The following is a 20,780-nucleotide window of genomic DNA, read 5'->3' as shown; positions in this document are numbered from 1 at the left end:
GCAGGAGAAATCAGCGATTAGCTGGAATACCCAATCAGAGTACAGATCGTTGCCATTACAGGAGCCCCTTCACCTTGGGCTCCTCTTGCCAAGCAGTCTGGTCGACGGGCACAATACCCCAGCTGATCTGGAGGAGTGAGGAGCACATTTCAATGCTCACAAATGCTCTTTCCAGAGCTAGCAGTCCAACAAAAGAGGCTACATAATTCACATAGCTCTGAGACAGACTGTGTGGGTGGCTCTCAAAAGAGCCTTTGTTTAAAGAGAGAGAACAAAGAACTTTACTTGGCGCTGGTGTACTTGGTAACAGCCTTGGTGCCCTCTGACACAGCGTGCTTGGCCAGCTCTCCAGGAAGAAGGAGGCGTACTGCAGTCTGAATCTCCCGAGAAGTGATAGTGGAGCGCTTGTTGTAATGGGCTAGGCGTGAAGCTTCCCCGGCAATGCGCTCAAAGATATCACTGACAAACGAGTTCATGATGCCCATGGCCTTGGAGGAAATACCAGTGTCTGGATGCACCTGCTTCAGTACCTTGTAGACATAAATCGCGTAGCTTTCCTTTCTGCTCTTCTTGCGTTTCTTCCCATCTTTTTTCTGGGTCTTCGTAACAGCTTTCTTAGAGCCTTTCTTCGGAGCAGGCGCAGATTTCGCTGGATCAGGCATCGCGTCTGATTTCCTTTCAACACGGAACACAGGAAAACGTGACGAATACTGAAGTGTTACTGCGCCGGGCCCTTCCTTTTATAGGCACCGCATGCAAATAAGGCCGTTCTGCTGTCTCGCTTCCGATTCGATGAGGTTGTCACGTGTGAAGATGCTGCCGCCCATAAACCGCAGTGCCTACACCGATTGGTGTCTCAGACTATTTCCAGCCGATTGGCTGTTTTGAAAAGGAACCAATCAGTGACGAATAGCGTAACGGGGGAAGCTACAAATAGCTGGGTAAGTGAGCGGCGTTTCTTTGTAACGTACTGTTTCGTCAAGTATCTGCGCGGTCATTTGTTGAGTCAAGGTATGTCTGGCAGAGGAAAACAAGGTGGAAAGGTTCGTGCTAAGGCGAAGACACGGTCTTCCCGTGCAGGTTTGCAGTTTCCTGTTGGCCGTGTGCATAGGCTTCTTCGCAAGGGTAATTATGCCGAGAGAGTAGGAGCCGGCGCACCCGTGTATCTGGCAGCGGTGTTGGAGTATCTGACTGCTGAGATATTGGAGTTGGCTGGTAACGCTGCACGCGACAACAAAAAGACCCGTATCATTCCACGCCACCTGCAACTTGCCGTTCGTAACGACGAGGAGCTCAATAAGCTGCTCGGAGGGGTCACCATTGCTCAGGGAGGTGTTCTACCCAACATCCAGGCGGTGCTCTTGCCCAAGAAGACCGAGAGCCACAAGCCTGCCAAGAGCAAGTGAGTGCGGTAATCGTAACTGCAGGGCAAATAACCAACACTACCAAAGGCTCTTTTCAGAGCCACCCATAATCTCTGGAACAAGCTATATCTGTTTTGCTATAAACTTGCTGCAAACTTCCCTAAAGGCAACTGCTTTCCACTACAGTTTTTCAGCCCGATGTTTAGTTGCTGAGCTTCACGGTGGCTAAACACCATTCATACAAACTACATCATACACCATACCCCGTTTCAGGGCTAAAATTCGAGGCAAAGCTGCCAGCACTTACACGGATAAATATGGCTCTCAAGAAAGGTGGGTGGGCAAGTGCTACCACACGGTGGCAGCATTGCATAGGAAATTGTGGTTTACCGCAAATTAATGTGGCAGAAGCCGGGGAATCCCTCAGCTGTGTGATGATCGTGTAGCTGGCAATGGTCTGGGGAGCGTATTAATGAATTTGATAATCACTGAGAGAGAGCCGTGAGTAGCTCCACTGTAGACATCTCCCTTGCCTCTGAAAGCTTAATTGCTAAGAAGGAATTAACCCTTCATATACCCCAAAGCAATGATGCGAAGTTCGGATCAGTAAAGTGAATCGGATCATTTCGAGTCGGTCATTGAAATGATCCGATTCATGATCCGAATCTTTTGCCCAGTCCCTCCCTGCAGTCAATCTAACGATTGGCCCCGCCCCTTTCATTAGGGTCAATGAACCCTCCTGCCTGGCTGCCTACTCTAGCGATGTCACTGAAGGCAGAGAATCGTTCAGAGATTCAAACCATTCAGAGAATATCACTGACACCACACTTTTATAAATAAATACATTAATAATCTTCACTGCCCCCAGGATTTAGATTCCTCTTAGATTACCCACCTTAAGATTGCTTTACCTCTAACTGCACCTTTAGTTAACTTTATTAAATTAACCCTCAGTCATGGGCGTAGGAACCCCTAAAAATCTGGGGGGGATAGCAGTTTTACTGGTAGGGTATATTCTTGTTCAGTAAACTGGGAATTGTTCATGGCAAATTTTATATAAATGTATGTGTGTGTGTATGTACAATTTCCGCACAAAAAAAGTATCATGTTCAGTTTTCACAAAGAAGCTCTTTATTAAACAAACAGGTCAAAGAAAATTAACCAAAAGTTTGGCCTATATTTCAGTTATTTCACTTAGAACAACTGGTAATAATACTTTAAGTAATGCACAATTGCCAACATTTTAACAAAAGATCCTACAGAAATACAATGATGCAATTAACCCTTTCCGCATTTGTGGTCTGGGAGCAGACAACACTTAAATACTCTTATAGAAATATTTTATTAACTGCAGGCAGAGTAAGACCCTACAACCAACGCACTGTAGTGGTTATGGTGCAAAGTAGCTGTTTTGCACACTGGGGCACAATCATGATCCCCAAAACTGTTCCCACAAAGTTAGAAGCATAGTGTTGTCCAAAATGTCTTGGTTTATCACCTTCAGCTCATAAAACGTTCTACTGGATGAATGGGAGAAAATTCCCACAGAAACTCACAAAAAAAGACAAATCTTACAACCACAGATGGACCCCACTGGACACGGCCACAGAGACTACTATGATGTATTGAAGGAACCATCTAAGACTCCTAACACGTCATACACACAAGAACATATCCACACACTTAAACACTTGAATAACATGCACACGCATGCACACACTTACGTACACACACACAATGGGTTAAACATGTGTTACAGGGAATCCTAATCTTCCCTTTAAGTACGACATGCCTGCTCATACACACATATGCACTGCTCTTACGCATGCCTGCCCACAAAAACACACGTATACGCTGCAATTGCCTGCACATACACACTTGCCAGTACTCACACATATGCACTACCCTTATACACGCCTGCCCAAACATACATAATCTGCTCACACACACACACGCCTCCCCATAAATATACACTGCCCTTGCACATACTTACAAAGACGTATACACTATAAGACAAATACACTCCTTATATACACACATATACACTGCCCATACACACGTACACATATACAATGCCCATACACACATACACACATATACACTGCCCATACACACATATACACTGCCTATACACATGTACACATATACACTGCCCATACAGACATACACATATACACTGCCTATGCAGACATACACATTTACACTGCCCATACAGATACACACATATACACTGCCCATACACACGTACACATATACACTGCCCATACACACACATATACACTGCCCATACAGACATACACATATACACTGTCTATACAGACATACACATATACACTGCCCATACAGACATACACATATACACTGCCCATACAGACATACACATATACACTGCCTATACACACGTACACATATACACTGCCTATACACACGTACACATATACACTGCCCATACACACGTACACATATACACTGCCCATACACACGTACACATATACACTGCTCATACAGACATACACATATACACTGCCCATACAGACATACACATATACACTGCCTATACACACGTACACATATACACTGCCCATACAGACATACACATATACACTGCCCATACAGACATACACATATACACTGCCCATACAGACGTATGCACATACACGCACATATACACAGCTGCCCTATACACATATGCCTGCCCAAGTGCCCATACACATGCCTTACCATATGTATATGCACACACAAATCTACCATCAGACCCCCCCACCTTTGTTCTCCACATCAGACCCCCACAACCTTTGTTCTCCACATCAGACCCCCTCCCACCCACCTTCATTCTCCACATCAGACCCCCCTAACCCACCTTTGTGTTCCACATCAGACCCCCCCACAACCTTCGTTCTCTACATCAGACCCCCCCCACAACCTTTGTTCTATGTGACGGGACCGACCTCTACCCCGACTGGGTACGCCCGCCGAACGTTGCTTCCTTCGCCCCATGGCCACCGGGGCACCAGAGATTAACCCCTTCACTGTCTGTGGCTAGCCGAAACTGAGCTACACAGGGTGGCTATCGTCCTGAAAAGGACAATACGCGATCATAGCAGAGAACACAGCTCTTCAGGAACCTCGGCCGTACTGTAGTATACCGAAGTATAGCAATACAGCACCCTACCGCCCTAATAAGGGCAGCACCGAGGCTTACCTCAATTACAAGACAGGACTCGTAGTGAGGTAAAACAGGAACTCTCTTTATTTGGGAACACAGGGGTATTTAAACAGTACAAAGGATTGAGTTACGTCCAATAGACACACAAGGGAATTGCGTCCAATAGACACAAGGGAATTGCGTCCAATAGACACAAGGGAATTACATCCTGCCCTCCTTTGCATATGACTGAGTATTAGCACTCAGCCCAGTAGGGGGTCTCTACTGTAGTCTGTGTAAGGAGGGAGGGGGCAGGACATGTGGCACCGGGACAGGGTAGCAAACAAGGGGAACAAAAGCACACACCATAATCACAACATATACTGGGAAATGCAGGTATCACAAACAAAAACTATCACAGACAGCACCGATTAACCCGGGGCCGTCACATTCTCCACATCAGACCCCCCAATAATCAACCACCCACCCACCTTGGTTCTCCACAAATCTTACCTTTTCTTCCTTCTTCCTCCTTTCTGCTTTCTCTTCCTCCGTCCTGCTTCCTGCTTTCTGCTTCCTCCTTTCTGATTTCTGTTCTAACTTTCCTTCTGTTTGCCGCTCGCAGTCTGTGCAGTGCGGCTGCGGACAGCTGTTTCTGCTGAGCGCCGGGGCTGGATATAATCGTCATATCCCGTCGCCCGGCGCTCAGTTGGGCTGTACAGACAGCTGGTGAGTGTGACCTTAATACAGCTGTAAGACTGGTTGGGGAGATCACGGATTTCCCTAACCAGTCCTGCAGGCTGCAGCTGCCGATCGGGCAGCTGTGAGCACCCTCACAGCTGCACCCGAGTGCACTCACCCTGGGGGGGATTTCTATATTATCGGTCCCCCCCGCATGATTTCCTGGGGGGGATCCGTCCCCCCCAGTTCCTACGCCCGTGTCCTCAGTCCTCAGCATTAAATTAACCCTAAACACCCCATTAACCATTACTGCCCCTAAATTAACCCTAAAGACCCTCATTAACCATAACTGCCCCAGCGCGGCTATCGGACCCACGCCGGCTGTCCCGCGGTCCATCCCGGGGGAAGCTTCAACCTACTGCCGCTTGGCTCCCCTTCCCGTCCTACCTCATCCCTGTATCACCTGCTCTACCCATGGACTTCGGCTCTCGTAGCCCAGACACCCTCGCAGAGACTGGGGATCCCTTGTCACTGGAGCCGCTAGAGAGGTGGCGATCAGGTCGTGCGGCTATCGTACAAACGCCGGCTGTCCCGGGGAAACTTCGATTTGCTGCCGCTCGGGGTCCCTACGGATATTGCGGGGCTCGGTTGCCTAAGCGTGGCGCTGAACCGTCTGGGCAGGGAGGGAAGATGTGTGCCTGATTTATGACCTTTTTATCACCTAACCTGTATATAAGCCTGTGTTTCCCCAATAAAGTCTGTTACTTCCCTGGAACATTCGTTTCGTCTAATGCTTCAGGGACCCGCTGGATCACTAATTGTCATTTTCAGGACATTTACGGCACTGTACTCAGCTACGCCTCGGCGGGCTGCGGTGCCGTGAAGCTAGGGTCACCGGACCAGCTCGTGAGCCCTGCTCCGCTAGTGTCGGTGTGACGGACCGACCAGGGACCTCAGGTTCTCCCTCTCCATCAAGAGCGACTTCTCCCTTCAGGACAATAATTCCCCGCAATCTGTAGGCAATATCCCCAAGCAAAGTAAAGGGATATCGCTATCCGGTACCCAAATAACCAGGCAAGACTAGTCTTTAGGTACAACAAAAGGAATAACTGTTTATTATGGGACAGGTGTCGCCTTTTCTAGGTAGGGACACCACGAGGGGGGGAGGAGCAATACAACAGGACACCGGCACCACTAAGTCTGGGAGATAAAGAGCACACATTATCTTTATTAGATTATCTCTCAGACCTTAGTGTGCCGTGTGCAAACTTTTACAAAATAAGGCATTAATATACATTTTTATTGATAACACATTAAAGAGTTTCATGTCACTGGATAACATTAATTGAGGGGTAGGGTGACTGTAGGAACCATCACATTACTCCCCCCTTTGTTTCCAGTGACAGACCCGGCTAGACCCCAACGGGTCGGCTTAGGGCTGTTTCTTTGGTTAGGTGGCTAACTCCGATTGCAACGCGCAAGCATAGTCCTGGAGGCCATCGACGAGTCGATCTACCATCCTTTGGAACGTCGCCGGAGTGTTCTTCATGCCAAACTGCATTACCCTAAATTGGTATAGTCCCAATGGGGTGATGAAGACCGATCTCTCTTACCACGAGAGATGCGGTGTAACAAATCATCTACTCGGGGCATGGGGTACGTGTCAGCCACAGTCCGGTCATTGAGCCTGCGGTAGACTACACAGAACCGGGTCGTCCCATCTCTCTTAGGCACTAGGACTACCGGAAAAGCCAAGGGGCTCTCGGACGGCTCAATCACTCTCCGATCGAGCATCTCCCTAATCTCCATTTACATCCCTTCTCGGACAGACTCAGGAACTCGGTACGCCGCTTGGCGTAACGGGGTTTGCCCTGGAGTCTCCACGCGGTGGTGCATCCGGGGAGGGCAGAGAGAAAGCCGCCTCTCTGATCTAACAGCTGGAGAACTTGGGCCTTCTGGGATTCCCCTAACTGCACCGCTAACTACATCGCGCCAAGTTCCCTCGTCCCTGACGCTACCTGGGGCAACGGTAATCCCTCAGGGTCATCTATCGCCGGGGCGCAAATAACTGCTACTTCCTCGGGACGCTCCTGGTAGGCTTTCAACATGTTCACACGGAAGGTTCGCTGGATCCTTCCGTCTGCACATTTAGCTACCATGTAGGTGGTTTTGCACAGTTGCTTCACCACCCGATACCATCCCTGCCACACCACCTGCAGCTTATCCTGACGGGATGGTTTAAGCGCTAGGACCTTCTTCCCTACTTCAAAGGCGCGGCTCCGGGGCGGTCCGGTCGTACCACCGTTTCTGCCAACCTTGCGCCACTTGAAGGTTTTCCCGGACCATGTCCGTGTGGTTCTTCAATCTATCCCAGAAGGCCAACACGTACTCTACTATTGTCGGCCCTTCGGTCCCTGCCAGTGCTCTCTAAGCAAATCTAGGGGGGTAACGGGTGGCATGGTCCACGAGAGTGAGGATAAATTTCCCTTCTTACTCCCGGTAGCATATGAGATAGGTCCGCCTATCCGAATAGGGCAGGGAAGATTTAAACCCCCAGAACCTCCCCTTTACCCACAGTTCTTTCCTGCCCTATCCGGGTAGGTACATCCCCCATTTGTTGTTTTCAGAGCTCGTGGCAGAGCTCTCCTGTCCAGCGCTGCAGTCCCGCTTTGGGTAGCGGGCAAGCGTTTCTCGGCCATTTTAGCCCTCTCCGGTCCGGTCCTCGGTAGGAACCTGTTTACCGGAGCAGGGAAAGGCTCCTTCACTCAGGGTCCTTGGTAGGACTGTAGCCTACTTACCTTTAGCAGCCCTTGGGCGGGCTAACTGGAAGCAGAACGCCGGGACTCTGCTTCAGTCTGCCGACGATTTCAGCCAGGAAGCGTCTGATCTTTGCGGTGGCGTGCTTCCGGTTTCATCTCAGTCTGCCAGGAGGCATCTGAGGTCAGGAAGGGGGCAGATCTGTAAGCAGCTCTCAGGTTTTTTGGCGGTTTTCTGGACCTTTTTCCCTCGGTTTGGTAAGGTTTTTTTTATTAGCTTGTACTGCTTTTAGTTTGCAGTTTTCTTCTGATGAAGAGTACTGGCTTCCTGAGATTTTCTGTTCTGGTGTTTTCTGCCTCTTAACCCAAGTAGGTTATGAGTCTATGGGAATTTGTCTGCGTTTGTTTTTTCTTTTTGTTTTAACCGTCTCCTATCCTTTATTATTAGGATGTCACTAGATAAGCCAGACCTCCCTGAAGAATCACCAAGCTCCTAGGAAGGCTGCATCCAAGACGAAACATTTTGCCTGTAAAAACTGCAAGGCTACAATGTCTGACGCCTCTAGGAAATTTTGCCTCAAAGCCAGAGAGGAGTCCATTTCAGAATTCAAGGAATGGATGAAGGCTGAGCTTCAGTCCACTTTTCAGCAGATTAAAACCTCTGTTATGTTTTCTTTACCTCAGCCTAGATCTGTGGGCCCCGACCCTCGGCCTGGGTTCCGGCCCTCTGGCCAGGATCCTTACACTTCAGATTCTGAAAAGGATTGGCAGATGTAAGATCCCGAATCCCTAGAGGAGGGGGAACTATCGGAAGAATCCTTCTTCTTTCCAGCAGAAGAAGTAAACAAGCTGGTTACTAGACTTGCGCATTCGTCTTCGGGCAAACATGAAAACGAGCACGAAGAGGCCATTTTTTTGTTCGTTCAGAAGACACACCGAAGAACAGTGCCGGCAAAACGTAGGCGAAGATGAAGACTCACAACCTTCGTTTTTGCCGCGCAGCCGCCAAAATTTCAAACAGGAGTGAGCTGATCTCGTCTGTCCAATCAGCTCACTCTTCTGACGTCACGCTAAGGGTCTCGTCCAATGCCTGTGCTGCTGTTTTTTGAATTCTGAAGGCGCCTTTATAAGACCAGAGCTTGCCTGAGAGATCCATTCATTTTTCGCTGTGACTGCTTTGGCAACACTGCTGTGCTGCATCCGAGCGTTACAGAGAGAGATTGTTCTGTTCTGTGTGAGACTGGTAAGCCTTAGCCTGCCATTTCTCACAGTGTACTTCATTCTCACTTCAGTGCTACTTAATATAATTAATAATAATAATTTGATTATTTTTTTTTATTTATTTAATTTGTCATCAACTGTAGTGTAAGTGCTGTTGAGTTGACAGTGCACCCAGTGCCTCAGTGGCACTGGGGTGCCCTTGCCCTGGGCTGGCACTAGTGCCTATTGCCTGTCCTGCTTAAATAAATTAAATAGAATTTATAAATAATAATTTAATAGAATCTATAATTTAATAGTTCATTATTATATATATATATATATATATATATATATATATATATATATATATATATTTGTCGGTCATATATATATATATATATACTATATATACTATAGTATACTAGTGTAGAGTGTACTGTAGACATTCATCTACTAGTGTCTAATTTAAAATCAGTAATATTAATTAATATAATTAATAATTGAATTCATTATAAAATTATATATATATTTGTCAGTTATAGTTAGTAATAGTATACTAGTGTAGAGTGTACTGTAGACATTCAAGACATCTACTAGTGTCTAATCTAAAATCATTAATATCAATAATTCTATAATTCTTTCTTGTCTTAATAGTTAATTAAATTAGCTATAAATAAAAGTAATAATATTAATTAATTACTACTAGCGTATAGTTCAGCTAATCTTATTAGTACTGGTGCTGCAGCTCTATAGTTTGTGCTTTGTTTTAGCAACAGTAAGAGACCAAGTCAATTTTTCTTAATTAATCTTTCATTTTATTTCATTTGTTTTGCTCACCTCAGTCCATCAGTGAAGTGAACTTGTTGGGCTAGTGAGTGCAGCCGCATAAGTGCTGTGTTTTATTTTCTCATTTATTTTACATTTTATTTCAATTTTATTAAAAGTACCCTTAGTGTTTTGCTCACCTCAGTCCATCAGTGAAGTGAACTTGTTGGGCTAGTGAGTGCAGCAAGCAGTGAAGCTAACTGTTTTGCTTTGACATTTTATTTTATTTCTAATTCTTTTCAAGAAAAATTGACTGTGACGAGCTATACTAAGCAAAGCTTCAAGCTACTAGCTGTAGTACTAAAATAATTCTAATCTTCTTTAATCTTAATCTATAATATATTATAAATAATAATATTCTAATTCATAATCTATGATATAAGTAATTCTAATTCTAAATTCTAATTCATAATCTATATTCTTCTATCTATAATACATAATATATAAGTAAATTAGTTCTAATCTATTAATATTATATAACTTAATATTAATTAATAAATCATATACTGAATCTGATTTAACCTCACTTTAGCTTAGTGGTTTTGAGAGCGTCTGCCTAGAGGTAGACTTATAGTAAGGAAATATAGCTTTAGGCTAGCATAGTAGTAGGCTAAGCTCTTAGGCCCGTGTAAATTCAAATTAAAAATAAAATACTGCTAGTTCTTAAATAGTTAATCTTGAGTTAATAATTTAAATAACTTTAGGACTTTGGCAGATTGCACACAGCACAGTGCAGTAGTGCATAGTTTTACTTTTTAAGCAGTAGCACTGAAGAGAACTTCCTCTAATTTTTTTGTCTTTAATTCGTTTTTCCTTTTTTTTATTTTTATTTTTTTATTTTTTTTTATAGTTTTTTAAACACTACACTACCCTACACTACACTACACACACAACACAAAATTTGAAATGGATCCTCCTTTTGGGACTAAGGAGGGACAAGCTCCATCTACCACCACCACCACCACCACCACCACCACCACCACCACCACCACCACCAGCACCACCACCAGTTCTAAGATGCAGCCTTTGCGTCAGTCTAGTCGGCCAAGTAGGCCAAGCTCTCGCTTATCATTTGGGGAAGCATTGCTTGAAGGATCATCAAGTAAAGGAAAGGCACCAAAAGCAGGCAGTAGTAGTGCGGCTAGGCCCACAAGCTCTATGTTTTTTTACGGAAAGCCTAAAGCACCAGAAGCACGTTCAAAGTTAAAGGGTAGCACAAGTAGTACCAGCCCAGTGACTAAAAAGAAGTGCCTTTTGCCCCAAGCAGCATCTTCCCCATCCACCAGCAGCATGCAAGGTACCAAGCAGAGCCAAATTAGCAGCAAGACTCAGAGGGGTCCCAAACCAAAGCGATCTCATTCCTTTGAAGGGAAAACCACCCCCACCCCCACCTCTACCGCCTCTACCACCACTAGTGCTGCGCCTACTTGGTGGCTTGCTAGAGGTACTAGGAGGACATGTTCCCACTGGTACCGCCACACCATGTCCTCCTAGTACCTCTAGCAAGCCACCAAGTCCTTACAAAATTTTTGTAAAGACAGTTAGAGAGAGGGCTACACATAGTGGAACTCCACCTAGCGAGGTAGCAGAGGAGCCTGAGACTGAGAGGCCAAGTGCAGAGTCTATTCTTCCTGCTCGCACTACTACTAGTCACGAGTCTCACGACGATATCAGTCTTAGCTCCAGCCTAGCAGGAATTCCATTCGATCTGGCTAATGAAGAGCTAGACTATGAGCCAGAGGAAGTAGAGGAGATGAGTGGTCAGGAATCGGATTCCTCAGGGAGCAGTGTCCAAATGACTAGTGCACAATTTTCCCCTGAGCCTCCACCTTCTCCGCTACGATCATCACCATCACCACCACCAGCAGCAGCAGCAGCAAAACCTAGCAAATCTAAAGCTAAAGCAATTATGGCCAGTACTGTTACCACCAGTCCCACCACCACTGGTTCTGCCTCTGTTCATCCACCCCGAGCAGTAGGAGCAGCACCCAAGGCACACTCCAAGGCTATGCGCGCCCCAATTTGGGAGCACTTTGAAAATGTTGAAGAAGGGCGCTATGGAAAGTGCAAACATTGTGGGAAGCTAATAAGCAGAGGGAAAGTGTCTGGCCATTTTACCAGTGCTAGCATGAAGCATCACCTCAGCACTCAACACAACGCTGTGCTATTGGGGAAAGATGCAGAAGCAAAACTTAGTGCAGGCAGCATAGCTGGTGGCCGTGGAAAAACCCCAACAGCTTCTTCTTCTGAGCCAATAGCAGCAGCAGCCGCAGCTAGTGCTGGCAGCCAGAGACCAAGGCAGGTTGGAGCACTGCATGTCCAGCCCACCCTGGAACAATTTGTGGCATTCCAATCCAAAAGGTCAATGCCCAAACAGCAGGCCAATAAAGTAACGCGACTGATTGGTCAGTTCATTGCTGTTGGAGGGGCATCCTTCTCTATGATCGAAGGAGAGCCTTTCAAACAATTGATGGCGGCTGTGGCTCCACAATATACAGTTCCGTCACGTTCCACTTTCAGCAGGAACATTGTCCGCTCGCTGTATCGGTCCTGTGTTGCAGCAGTGAAAGAGGAGCTTTCCAAGGCTGCTGGTCAGTGTGTTTCACTACAGATTTGTGGAGTGCACCTAGCGGCCAGCATGCCTTTCTTTCTTTGACAGCACACTGGTGGCAGCCCGGTGTGTCTAAGGAAGCTGCTGCAGCAGGCTACCGATCTTTCCTTCTCCATGCAGAAGTGATGGATGAAAAGCACACTTCCCAAAACATTCTGCATGCGATGAGGAAAATGTTTGGGTGGGAGCAGAGGTGGGCACCAATGTTGAAGTTGGTTTTGTGGTAACTGACGGAGGTGCCAATATGGTGAAAGCGCTGCGAGATGGTCATATTGTTGGTGTGCGCTGTGCAGCCCACATCATCCATCTTGTAGTGAAGGCAGCAATGTCAGAAGGAACTAATGTGGCAGCAGTAGTTCTGTCCCGCTGCAGAAAGATCGCTGGGCACTTTCACCATAGTGTTAAGGCTAGCCAACTTTTGAGGGAAGAGCTAGAGAGGTCGGGTCTTCCCGTACACTGCCTACGTCAGGATGTCAGTACACGGTGGAACTCTACGTTAGACATGCTGGAGAGGATTTTGGAGCAGCAGAGGGCAATTCATAATCTTGCCTCAGAGCACAATATTGGGATTACCTCTCCATTGAATAGGGAGGATTGGACAGTGATCGCCCAGCTAGTGGCAGTCCTTAAACCATTCAGGGATGCCACAGAAAATTTAAGCTCAAACACTGCCAGTCTGGCCCAGGTAATCCCAGTGTTCTCCCAGCTAGGCAGCAAGATGGATGTGTTCCTTGAAAACCGTGAGGCTGTTCAAGGTGGCACTCTACATCCTGACGTAGCAGCCATAGTCAGGAAGCTGAAGGATCTGCTAAAAGTACACCTTCGCAAACGAATGGAAGAGAGTCCCGAAATGATGCTAGCGTGCCTTTGCGATCCAAGAATTAAGGGAAAGCTAGCTTTGAAATTTAATGTTCTCAGTAGCTACCGGGAGCAATTGGTCAACAAGGTGCGTGACTGGCAGCGTAAAATGGGAATGCTGTCCGAGGAGGGAGAGGTGCAGGAGGAGGAGGAAGAGATGATGTGGTCTGCTACTCCTAGCAGCAGCATCAGCAGCAGTGCCACAAGCAGCACAACACAGCTGAGTGGAGCAGCTGCATTTTGGGAAGAGGCACTTGGGAGTATAGTTGGACCATCTGACAGAGCTAGCAGCAGAAAGGAGAGTAGTGCTGCTGAAATGGTCAAACTTTACCTCTGTGAAGTTCCTTCTGAGCCTAATGTTGATCCTCTTAGCTACTGGGATGAAAAGAAGAGTGTGTGGCCTGCACTCTCATGGGTTGCGCAGCAGCAGCTACTATCATGTCCGCCAACCACTGTTCAAAGTGAGCGCGTGTTTTCTATGACTGGACGCATGGCACCTCATCTGATGGAGCAGATTGCCTTTCTTATATTCAATCTGCCCAAGTTGGGTTAATCAGCTCTTAGCTTGGAAAGTTAATTTTTTTTCTCTGTAATGTTTAAGGTAGTTTCTCCCCCTGGTTGCACGTGTTTGTGGTGTGGCAACGTCTGCTACCTCCGCCGGTGTAGCCAATTTACGCTAGGGCCTAGTGTCTGAGTTCTGGAAGTCCGCTCCCAAACGACTTGGACTGACAGACTTTCATGCTTTGCCCTGGGGTGAAACAGGTGAGCGGGTCGTCAATTGCCCACTCATTCACCTTTTTCCTTTTCCAACGCTGCTGCTGGTGGTGGTGGTGCCAGCATCTTTTGCCAGTTCGCTTCATGGCTGGAATCATGCCTCAAATGTCCCTAATGGAGAGGGTAGTTTCTCCCCCTGGTTGCACTTGCTGCGGTGTGGCAATGCCTGCTACCTCCGCCGGTGTAGCCAATTTACACTAGGGCCTTGTGTCTGAGTTCTGGAAGTCTGCTGCCAAACGTCTAAGACTGACAGTGTTTCGATGCTTTGCCCTGGGGTGAAACAGGTGAGCGGGTCGTCAATTGCCCACTCATTCACCTTTCCCAATTCTGCTGCTGCTGGTGGTGCCAGCGTCTCTTCAATGCCAGTTCGCTTCCTGGCTAGTGTCATGCCTCAAATGTCCCTAATGGTAAGGGCAGTTTCTCCTCCCTGGTTGCACTTGCTGTGGTGTGGCAACGCCTGCTACCTCCGCCAATGTAGCCAGCTTACGCTAGGGCCTTGTGTCTGAGCTCTGGAAGTCTGCTCCCAAACGCCAAGGACTGACAGTGTTTGGATGCTTTGCCCTGGGGTGAAACAGGTGAGCGGGTCGCCAATTGCCCACTCATTCACCTTTTCCAATGCTGCTGCTGCTGCTGGTGGTGGTGCCAGTGTCTCTTCTCTGCCAGTTCGCTTCCTGGCTAGTGTCATGCCTCAAATGTCCCTAATGGAGAGGGTAGTTTCTCTCCCCTGGTTGCACTTGCTGCGGTGTGGCAACGCCTGCTACCTCCGCCAATGTAGCCAGCTTACGCTAGGGCCTTGTGTCTGAGCTCTGGAAGTCTGCTGCCAAACGCCAAGGACTGACAGTGTTTCGATGCTTTGCCCTGGGGTGAAACAGGTGAGCGGGTCGTCAATTGCCCACTCATTCACCTTTCCCAATGCTGCTGCTGGTGGTGGTGCCAGCGTCTCTTCAATGCCAGTTCGCTTCCTGGCTAGTGTCATGCCTCAAATGTCCCTAATGGTAAGGGCAGTTTCTCCCCACTGGCTGCGTCTGTTTGCGGTGTGGCAACGCCTGCTACCTCCGCCGGAGTGCCCAGCTTACGCTAGGGCCTAGTGTATGAGCTCTGGAAGTCTGCTCCCAAACGCCTAGGACTGACAGTGTTTGGGTGCTTTGCCCTGGGGTGAAACAGGTGAGTGGGTCGTCAATTGCCCACTCATTCGCCTTTTCCATTTCCTTTTCCATTTCCATTTCATTATTTTCCTTCTGATACACAACCAACCAACCAAACATAACACACACAATAACACAAATAACACAGTGACAACACACATAACACATATAACACAGTGACAACACACATAACACATACACGTAGAATGCACAAATCACAAGGACCTTTCCTCTTGTTATTTGTCCTGGCCTTCATTTCTACACTCACTAGCATTAACGCTATAACTCACACTTCATACTATAACATTTTTCCATCCACATACCTGCCAACAGACCCAACTTTTTCAGGGACAGTCCTGCTTTTTTCCAGTCCTGTCCCATCTAATTTAGCTAAACTAGGTATGCAAATACACATTGGTAGTTATAGCTCGGTAGGTAGCACTAGTATAAACATTAAATAAATATAATAAAGTACTAAATAATAAATCTAACTTTAAAATACATTTAAATAAACCCCTAATTTTTTTTTTAAAACCCATTAAAATTAAATTATTATTTAGACATAATACATCTTTAACCAAAGCAGTGCCCTGCTACTAATCTTAAACATAACCGTACATTAACCCTAAGCTATTTTTTAGTTCTTGTCCAACATTTTTCCATCCGCATACCTGCCAACACACCCAAGATTTTGGTGGACAGTCCTGCTTTTTTCCAGCCCTGTCCAGTAAAAGTTGGGTTGTTGCAAAGTATGCCTGTGACGGGACCGACCTGTACCCCGACTGGGTACGCCCGCCGAACGTTGCTTCCTTCGCCCCATGGCCACCGGGGCACCAGAGATTAACCCTTTCAGCCGAAACTGAGCTACACAGGATGGCTATCGTCCTGAAAAGGACAATACGCGATCATAGCAGAGAACACAGCTCTTCAGGAACCTCGGCCGTACTGTAGTATACTGAAGTATAGCAATACAGCACCCTACCGCCCTGATAAGGGCAGCGCCGAGGCTTACCTCAATAACAAGACAGGACTCGTAGTGAGGTAAAACAGGAACTCTCTTTATTTGGGAACACAGGGGCATTTAAACAGTACAAGGGATTGAGTTACGTCCAATAGACACACAAGGGAATTGCGTCCAATAGACACAAGGGAATTGCGTCCAATAGACACAAGGGAATTACATCCTGCCCTCCTTTGCATATGACTGAGCATTAGCACTCAGCACAGTAGGGGGTCTCTACTGTAGTCTGTGTAAGGAGGGAGGGGACAGGACATGTGGCACCTGGACAGGGTAGCAAACAAGGGGAACAAAAGCACACACCATAATCACAACATATACTGGGAAACGCAGGTATCACAAACAATAATTATTACAGACGGTACCGATTAACCCGGAGCCGTCACAATGCCATTGTAAATAGGTAGCAAATGTTAGGCATGTGTTACAAGTGGTCCAAAATCAATTTAAAAATGTAAAATAATCCCTATTCTTTTATTACACATCTATGGATGTGTGATTGTGTATGATAAACGGAGGCCAAGTTCCTTGGAGCATTTGTCTCTAGGTCATTTTGTGTACAGTACACCTCAGTACGTGTGTGCAACTCTATTGGTCGTTTCGGCAGGGGGCTGGCCTGCCATCAACGAATGAAGTGCAATTCACTCGTTGATGCCAGACCAGCCCCCTGCCGAAACGACCAATAGAGTTGCACACACGTTCCTTCACGGCAGCTGCTGCTGCTCTGATGTGTTGTTAACCCCATATTAACCCCTGCTAGGCAACCGGGAAGGAAACGAAGATTAAACGAGCACGAAGAATGTCCGCGAATATTCGCCCGAAGAGAAGAGAGGAACGGGCGAATATTCGTGGAATACGAAGGTTTTTTCCCCCCCGAAGACGAGCACGAAGACGAACACGAAGAGCCCCCTGGTGCCCAAGTCTAGTAACAAGGGAAATATTAACCCCTTAATGACAAAGCCCGTACATGTACGGGCTCAAAATGCATTGTTTTCAATGGGTTTAGGGACCGCCCATTGTCCTTAAGGGGTTAAATTCTTACCTGAGAATTTCCTTTCCTTGTTACTTCCCGGTAGCAATTTTTGTTGCCCTCCGTAAATAAAGGCTTTCTTTGTTTACTATATTTGGTCTTTTGTATTCACTGTGGGTAAAGGGGAGGTTCTGGGGGCGGAGTTAGCGCTCGAAGAAGATGGCCGCTTAAGCCTCTAGCTCCGCTCACCGTCCGACTTTTCCGCTTACTTTGTGCGCCTTTCCCAGCCGATGGGGAAAACTAGCCCGGTGGGGAGCACCCCACGATCCTCGGGGACGCGGGACAGACCGTCTAATCCTTCTGTACGGTCCTATTTCCAAGGTCCGCCCGACCAAGACTCCCGCAACTCGGAGCCCAAGATGGCGCCGTCTCCCGCCAGCCAACTGAGCGAATGATCGGAAGAGGGCTTTCGTGATCGCGAAGCGGGCTCTCCCCCTCCGTTGGCGGCTGGACCATCATGGCGAGAGGCTCTGAAGGCGCTTCCCACAAAAGCGGACTTAGTAGCCGTGATCGACTCCTCGCTGGACCAGGCCCTTCGGGGCGTGCGGGCCGACCTCGTGGTCATCAAACATGACCTGGAGCAACTGGGTGACCGTGTGCTTTCACTGGAGGAGTCCTATACGACCACTTGTGACCGAATCGACTCTCACTCTACCACTCTACATGCACACACAGATACCATCCATCAGCTCAGGCGACAGCTAGAGGACCTCGACAACCGGGGGAGACGAAACAATCTCCGCATCCGTGGCTTACCTGAGTCGGTCCCTCCTGAGCAAATTCGCCTGGTGCTGCAGCAGGTGTTCAACTCTCTTCTCGGCTTGCCGGAGGATGCACCGATCCAGTTTGACAGGGCTCACCGTGCCCTACGGCCGAAGGGTTCTCCATCTTCACCTCCACGGGACGTGGTGTGCTGTTTCCACGAATACTCGGTCAAGGAGGCGGTGTTGAAGGCTTGTCGTACCGCCGGCGCTGTGGAATATGACGGGGAAAAGCTTTCCATCTACCAGGATCTCTCACCCAGAGGTGTATCTACTGAAAATAGCACCTATGGCAAGCACTGAAATTGCGCCCCTGTCCAAATAGCTAGAACCCATTTACTAGCCCCTGCTGCCCATATATACATATATATAATATATGTATAATATATATATGTATATATTAGTCCCTGCTGCCGATAGCGGGTATAGATCAACACACAAACCCAGATCAATTGAAATTCACTTGTGATCTCAGCACTGAAGGTATATATCAAATAAACAGAATCAGACATACAAGTCCTGTATTTGCAGTTATACAATAAATATATGAAACGTAGCATAGCAGGTATAGATCAACTGAATAAGACATATTAACCTTGTATTTGCAGGTACACATAAATAATGTATGGAAACATAGCATAGCAGATATGGATCTACAGAATAACACAAAAACCCAGCTTTGCAGGTAAAGATCAATTTACATAATTCACATAAAAACACGGCATTAAAGGTATATTTAAAACCCCCTAAATTACAGGCATAGATCACAGGTTGCACACCCCAAAGCCAGCCCTGGCGTCCATACTGCCCACATAGAACCTGGCCAGCGCCCAGATTACACACATAAGATTTGCAATCTTTGTCCCCAAATAGCCCAGCACAAGTCAACTTTGTCCCCAAACAGTCCGGCCAGTGCCATCTTTGTCCCATATACACCCTGCCTGTGCCATCTTGGTCCCCAAGGCTCAAACCTCCTGCTAGTGCCATCTTTGCCCTTCCACAATTATACATCTGATACACAAACACTTTTACAGTCACTCACTAATTCACACTTTAATTCAGACAACTCATCCACACATTCACTCATGCACTCCCTCATTCACTCAATGCATCCACACATTAACTCATGCTCTCCCTCATTTAGACAATTCATCCACACATTAACTCATGCTCTCCCTCATTCAGACAATTCATCCACACATTAACTCATGCTCTCCCTCATTCAGACAATTCATCCACACATTAACTCATGCTCCTCCTCATTCAGACAATTCATCCACACATTAACTCATGCTCTCCCTCATTCAGACAATACATTCACATATTAACTCATGCTCTCCCTCATTCAGACAATACATTCACATATTAACTCATGCTCTCTCTCATTCACTCAATCTATCCAACACGATAACCATGGAGCGCATATACATGGGGAGAAACAAAAAACAACACTAATGGTGTTGCAAGTAAACACAAAAAAAAAAAAAAGAGGGGGTGTAAGTTCCACTCACAAACTTGTTGAATAGAAAAGGCTCATCAGGTTCAGTAGGATTTGCAGAGTTTAATATCTTGTAAAATCTATAAGAACAAACAGACCACAAATGGTGCAGTATCTTCACAATTCAGGAAAGAGGAAGATCTGGATACACTTACAGTTCAGCAAGGCACAACTATATGTGAATAGTGTGCAAAAACGCAGTGCAAACCCAAGTCCACTGTTGAAGATCTATAGTCTCTACGCGTTTCGCCAGTGGTTCGCTGGCTTCTTCAGACGCCCCTCTCTCTCCTCCGCATCAGTGTTGAAAAGCCGCTCGCTGGTGCCGGCATTTCATGCAGAACGCCGCAATATGCCGGCATATTGTGGCGCTCTGCATGAAATGCCGGCACCGGGACGGGGGTAGAGGGCTCGTGGAGGAGAATGAGGGGCGCCGAGCGGTTGCTAGGCGCCCCTCTGTCTTCTCCGCATCAAAAAAGCCGCTCACCGGCGCCCCCCTTAGGATGGCGCCCATGGCACGTGCCATGGCTGCCATACCCTATATACGCCTCTGCTCTCACCGCTCACTCTCCAAAAGCGCAGAGCATTGCGGCCTGTTACAGCAGCTCTTCGAGAGGCTGGTGTGCCCTACCAGTGGGGCTTTCCGTTTATGCTGATCGCCAGACGGAATGGCGCTACCTTTACCCTGCGACACCCGGGTGAGCTGAAATTTTTCTTGGAGGATCTTCGTCTTCCAGTGGTGGAGGTTCCCGATTGGGAAGAAGCTCCCGTCCCTTTGCCACCTTTGTCGGGCCCAGGTGCCTCCTGGACCCTGCACTCCAACCGACGGAAGAGGTCCCGCCGCAACCCTGTGACTCCAGAGGACACCGGCTGAGCCTCTTCTCTCTGCGGCACCCTGATGGGTTCAGCGTCATCGTGGAACTTTTCGGCGCGTGAGTGTTTCTGACCTTCTCCCACTGAACTTTGCAATTCTCCAGCTGTCATCACGGACTGGACTATCGCACTCGTTCGGGTATTTTGTTTATCGGCCCTTTTTTATGTTTTTCCGCTATGTTTTGATCCGTCTCGGTTTTCCGGCGTTCGTTTTAAGTTTCGCACACACTACACATTTACTCGT

General features: G+C 47.3%; 2 protein-coding genes across 2 annotated transcripts; one reads left to right on the top strand and one right to left on the bottom strand.

The window, feature by feature from the left end:
• Nucleotides 1-249: 249 nt before the first annotated feature.
• LOC128468957 (histone H2B 1.1-like) lies at nt 250-732 on the bottom strand. Its single transcript, XM_053450765.1, has one exon. It carries the CDS (start codon nt 660-662, stop codon nt 282-284), a length of 381 nt encoding a protein of 126 aa, XP_053306740.1. The 5' UTR covers nt 663-732; the 3' UTR covers nt 250-281.
• A 281-nt stretch (nt 733-1,013) lies between these two features.
• Nucleotides 1,014-1,417, top strand: LOC128468929 (histone H2A type 2-B-like). Its single transcript, XM_053450741.1, has one exon. The coding sequence runs from the start codon at nt 1,014-1,016 to the stop codon at nt 1,404-1,406; it is 393 nt and encodes a 130-aa protein (XP_053306716.1). The 3' UTR covers nt 1,407-1,417.
• Nucleotides 1,418-20,780: the final 19,363 nt, after the last annotated feature.

This window comes from Spea bombifrons, chromosome 11 (genome assembly GCF_027358695.1).
Source record: "Spea bombifrons isolate aSpeBom1 chromosome 11, aSpeBom1.2.pri, whole genome shotgun sequence".
Lineage (NCBI taxonomy): Eukaryota > Metazoa > Chordata > Amphibia > Anura > Pelobatidae > Spea > Spea bombifrons.
Note: the sequence above shows the minus strand (reverse complement) of the source record. Positions and strands in the feature narration are given on the sequence as shown.